Source organism: Nannospalax galili, unplaced genomic scaffold (genome assembly GCF_000622305.1).
Source record: "Nannospalax galili isolate Female #2095 unplaced genomic scaffold, S.galili_v1.0 scaffold149, whole genome shotgun sequence".
Lineage (NCBI taxonomy): Eukaryota > Metazoa > Chordata > Mammalia > Rodentia > Spalacidae > Nannospalax > Nannospalax galili.
Window position 1 is genome coordinate 1,381,307 of NW_008359763.1, and position 5,004 is coordinate 1,386,310.

Consider the following 5,004-nt stretch of genomic DNA (forward strand, 5'->3'; position numbering starts at 1 on the left):
CCTCTCCTGCTCCGTGGGCATTGCATGACACAGGTGCACTTACCTACATGCAGGCAATACACGCATACGCATAAAATAAAATTTTTTAAAAAATTTTAGCTGAGTGACACTTGGATCCCCTGCCTCTGGGGAAAAAAATGCCCTTAAAACCCCTTGGAGAGAGCTGGGGGTTGCATAGTGGGTAAAGCACTTACAATGGAAACATGTGGTCCTGAGTTCTATCCCCAGAACCCACAAAAGGCTAGACATGGTAGCATACATCTGTAGTCCCATTTTCTACAGTGAGATGGGCCATAAGACAGGAGAATCCCAGGAAGCTCATGGGCTGGCCAGCTGGGGTGTAGCAGCGAGACCCTGAACAAGGAGGGAGGTGGGGACTGACACTGAGGTTGTCCACTACCCTCCACATGTCCACAGTGGCATGCACACACCCACACTCACAGACATGCATACATACATACATATACACATATCACACATATACTCACACAGATTTGCTAAGGGGCCTTGGAAAGCAGAGAGCAACTGGTTCTCCAGCCCCACCCTTCCTGTTTGGCTCCATCTTTGGCTTTTACAGTTATGTTGTCTCGAGTCCACCCGACTCCCACCTGCTGGATTCTTGCAGGAATCTCCCATGCAGCCTTCAGGGAGGTGGTCCTTTTTCCCTTCCAGTCCCTTCTATATGGCACTACCCTCCTGGCATGTCTACTTATGCATGTTAGTGGCTACAGCTGAGCTGCTGAAATCAATGCCTCGCACCCTAGGCAGTCCTAATGGAGCAGGCAGTGAGCAGCAATGGGCCATCCCTTCTGGGTACGGCAGAGTAGCGAGGATCCTCCAAATGCCCGGGGAGACTACAGGTGCGCGCCAGGCCCCAGTCCAGTGAGGACTGACACACGCATTCTTCCTGGGTATCGCCAGCCCCAGTCACAGTCTCATGGAAGACTCCACACTTACATCAGGGATGATGGAAGGAAAGCCTCCATGCCTGGCACAGGACACAAGGGATGTGTGCTCTTAGGAGACCAGCGCTGGCCTGTGTTTCTCATCACACATTGTGTGCTGTAGCGATGGCCCCTTCCCTCCCAACACGCTCCCTGTCCACATGGTGGACAGTAGGCACAGCATTCTTCCAGAAACCTCTCCTGACCCACCTAATACCAGCTGCCGCTCCCTGTGTCACTTCTCAAACCACCCGCACCACACTGAGAGGCTGTGTTGGGGGCCACGGGTGCATCAGCAGGAGGGTCGGTTTCTGCCCTGGTGGCTTGCCACATACTGACCATGGCAGCAGGGACGGGTTCTTGACTCCTCTGAGCCCCAGGGTCCCTTGCTCTTACATGGCCACCATGTGCCTGCCTCGAAGCTTGCTGTATAAATGTAAAAAAGCATCCGGCCTCTGTGGGTGCCCAGTGGATGCCCCTCCCATGTGCCTGTCTCTCCTTCCTGTGCCCCCACAAATAGAGAGGGAAGTAGATGCCCAGTTAACACCACACTTGACACCCAGTATCCTCCATGTGATATGTCAGTCATTGCTGCTTTGAGACCTAGACAGGGACCTGACCTGTGCCTGGTGCTATTCTGCCTCTAATGGTATGGCCTCTGCCTCTGCCTGTGCATGGACACACACACACCCCACAAGTGAAGCATCTCCGCTGCTGTAGGGACAGCAATGGGCCCCTGCCCTGAGCCCACTCAGAGCTCGCATGGGCTTCTGGGTGCTCCCCAAACCCTCACTTCTGTCCCTCCACACTCCATTCCACAGCTTTAGCTTGGCTTTGTCACCGCACCTCACCTGAAATCCCACACAGACCCTTATTTTCCTATTTCAGTGGCGCTAATCTCATGTCTGGATGTGTGTGTGTTTGTGTGTGGGGGTGCTGGTACATGTATGTGGAGGCCAGAGGTTGACAGTGGATGTTGTGTTAGATACTTTTCTGTTGCTGTGATAAAACACTGTGACCAAGGCAACTTATAAAAGGAAGAGTACATTTGAGCTAACCGTTCCAGGGGAATTAGAGTCCATCGTGGAGGGCAGGCACGGTGGCAGGAGGTGGCCAGAGCAGGAGCAGAAAGCACAGGCTCACAGCGTCAAGCAGGCACAGGAAGCAGAGAGCAACTGGGGTTTGATTTTTCAAGGCTTAAGAACTCTCTAAGCCCTCCCCGAGTGACGCACTTCCTCCAACACAGCCACACCTTTTATTTTATTTTTATTTCTATTTTTATTTTTATCTCTGTGTACAAGTATTATGCCTGCAGTGCCCACAGAAGGCAGAAGAGGGCCTTGGATCCTGGAACTGGAGTTACAGGTGGTTATTCACCACCATGTGGGTGCCGGGAAACAAACCCAGGTGGTCCTCTACAAGAGCAGCCAGTGCTCTTAATCTCTGTGCCATCTCTCCGCCCCAAGACCACACCTCTCAAAACACGAGACACAGCCTCTCAAAACAGTGTTACCAACTGGGGACAAAATATCCAAATTCTTAGAGCCTATGGGGGACATTCTTATCCAAACCACCACAGACATCTTCAGTCTCTCAAATCGGGAACTCAATTCAGCTAGACTGATTGGACAAGCAGCTCCAGAGATCCACCTGGCTCTGCTCCCCTCCCCATAGCTGGGGTTACAGATACACACTGCCATGCATAGCCTTTTACATTAGTGCTAAAGATCCAAACTCAGGTCCTCACAGTGGAACGTGACAAGCCACCTTCCAACCCTGATGTTTTTCCGTATAAAAGCAAATGGTCCTAAAACAGTTTAACATTCTTCATCTTGACTAGGGTCTGAAATTGGCTTTAAATTTAACCTTTCCCTTGAAGTACATTGTAAGTTGTCGTATTAGAGATGTATTTTTAATTCCTGTTTCTACTGTTAAGCCAATGATGGCAACTTCCAGGTTCACTCACTCTGTCTTATGAATGTTTCTAGTCATTTCACATCTGCCATGCTCCCAAACTAAAGTATTGGAGCACTAATTATCATTTTATCTGGGATAGGCACAGTCTGTAATGGCTAATTTGGTTGTCAACCTGACACACCTGGGAAGAGTGGATCTCAATTGAAAACTTGCCTCCCTCAGACTGGCCTGTGGGCATGACTGTAGGGCAATTTTCTTGGTTACTAATTGATATAAGAGCACCAACCCACTTGCAGCCACTATCAACCCTAGGCGGTGGCCTTGGGCTATGTAAGAAGTTGACACAGCTCAGCAGTTAAGAACACTGGCTGTTCTTGCAGAGGACCCACATGGCATCTAACAACCTTTCATAACTCCATTCCAGGAGATCCAACGCCCTTTTCTGGACTCTGCACACATGCGGGCATTGCACACATGGGGTATACTTGCATACATGCAGGCAATACACTCACACACATAAAATAAAAATAATTTAAAAAGAAAAGTAGCTGAGTATGGAGCTGGGAGGAAGCCAGTAAACATGGTGGTTTCTGCTTTAAGCTTCTGTCCTGAGTCCCGTGAGTCCCTGCCCTGGCTGCCCTTGGCGATGGGCTGTAACGTGTAGGTGAACTAAGCCCTTTCCTCCCCTAGTTTCTCTTTGGTCAGGGTGTTTATCACAGTAGCGGAAAGAAAACTAGGTCGGAGTCTTAAGTTGGGGATCATAGCCTGGAGTTGGTATAGTATCAAAATACCCATAATGCACTAAGAAATTGGCACCTGTGGCCTGCACCTTTCATAACACTTGAGGACTCAGCACAGGTATGAAGTAAAAGAGTGATGTTCCTGGGATGGATGTAGTTCACGTTTTTATGTGTGTGTGTGGTGGTGGGGGGTGCCCTACACATGCCACAGCATGCATGTGGAGGTCAGAGGACAAGGTTCAGGGAATCAATGTTCTCCTTCCACTGTGTGAGTCCGGAGGATCAAACTCAGATTGTCAGTCTTGGCAGCAAGCTCCCTTACCTGCCGAGTCATCTCACTGGCCCAGTTAACACGTTTAAATGTTGATTGGTCCTGATGATTTATTTTTTCAGAAACACGCCGCAAAGATGATAGCGTTGGAAGAGGCTGTTAAGCTCATCCAGATGGCCGAGCGGGCCCGACAAGGCCGCCTCAGGGCGATGTTCATGAAGCAGATCTTCCTTCAGGAGTGCAGAGCAAAACAAATGAAAGTGCTGGGCCAGAAGCCGGTAGACACAAGTTCTGCGGCCCTCCAAATCCAGAAGGTACGGCCGTCACGTCACGGAGTCCCAGAGTAGAGGCGATAGGTGGGGGAGCGATGCCTTGATAACCACAAGACCCCCAAGTCCTACTATAGGAAAGCTGGGTTGAGCCAATAAACCCAGAAAGATTCACTATCCTACCTAGGAGAAACCATTAGTGAAACTTGGTCATATCTTTAATTTTTCATTCTAAAATAGGTTTTAGATGCAGGGCATTTTATTTAAATCATGTTAAAGAATAATTTTAATAAGAATTTTATAATAATAATTAAATAATAATTTTAAATAATAGTGATAATTGGGGCTGGAGAGATGGCTCAGTGGTTAAGAACACTTGCTGTTCTTTCGGAGGACCTGTTAAAAAAGGGGGTTGCGGGGGGCTGGAGAGGTGGCTCAGTGATTAAGAGCACTGGCTGCTCTTGCAGAGGACCTGGGTTGGATTTCTAGTACCATATGGTGGCTAACAACCATCCATAACTCCAGTTCCAGGAGATCCGACACCTGCTTCTGACCTCTGTGGGGCACTGTGTGCAGGTGGTGCTCTTACATACATGCAGGCGAAACACATACATAAAAATAAAAGGGAGTGGAGAGATGGCTCAGGGGTTAAGAGCACTGCCTGCTCCTTCAGAGGACCCAGGTTCGAATCTCAGAATCCACATGGCAGCTAACAACTGTCTGTAACTCCAGTTGAGGGGATTCTATGCCATCTTTTGTCCTCTGTGGGCATTGCATGACACGGGTGCACTTCCATATTTGCAGGCATAACAGTCATACACAGAAAATAAAAATAAATTAAAAATTTTTAAAGATTAAAAAAT

The 5,004-nt window shown here is 48.7% G+C and overlaps 1 protein-coding gene across 1 annotated transcript in view; it reads left to right on the forward strand.

Annotated features, from left to right (window-relative positions):
* Iqca1 (IQ motif containing with AAA domain 1) overlaps positions 1–5,004 on the forward strand; it is a 180,864-nt gene that overhangs the window by 20,065 nt on the left and 155,795 nt on the right. Inside the window, exon 4 of the mRNA XM_029558967.1 lies at positions 3,995–4,186. Within this exon, the coding sequence (XP_029414827.1) occupies positions 3,995–4,186 (192 nt within the window). The remainder of the gene's footprint in view (positions 1–3,994; positions 4,187–5,004) is intronic.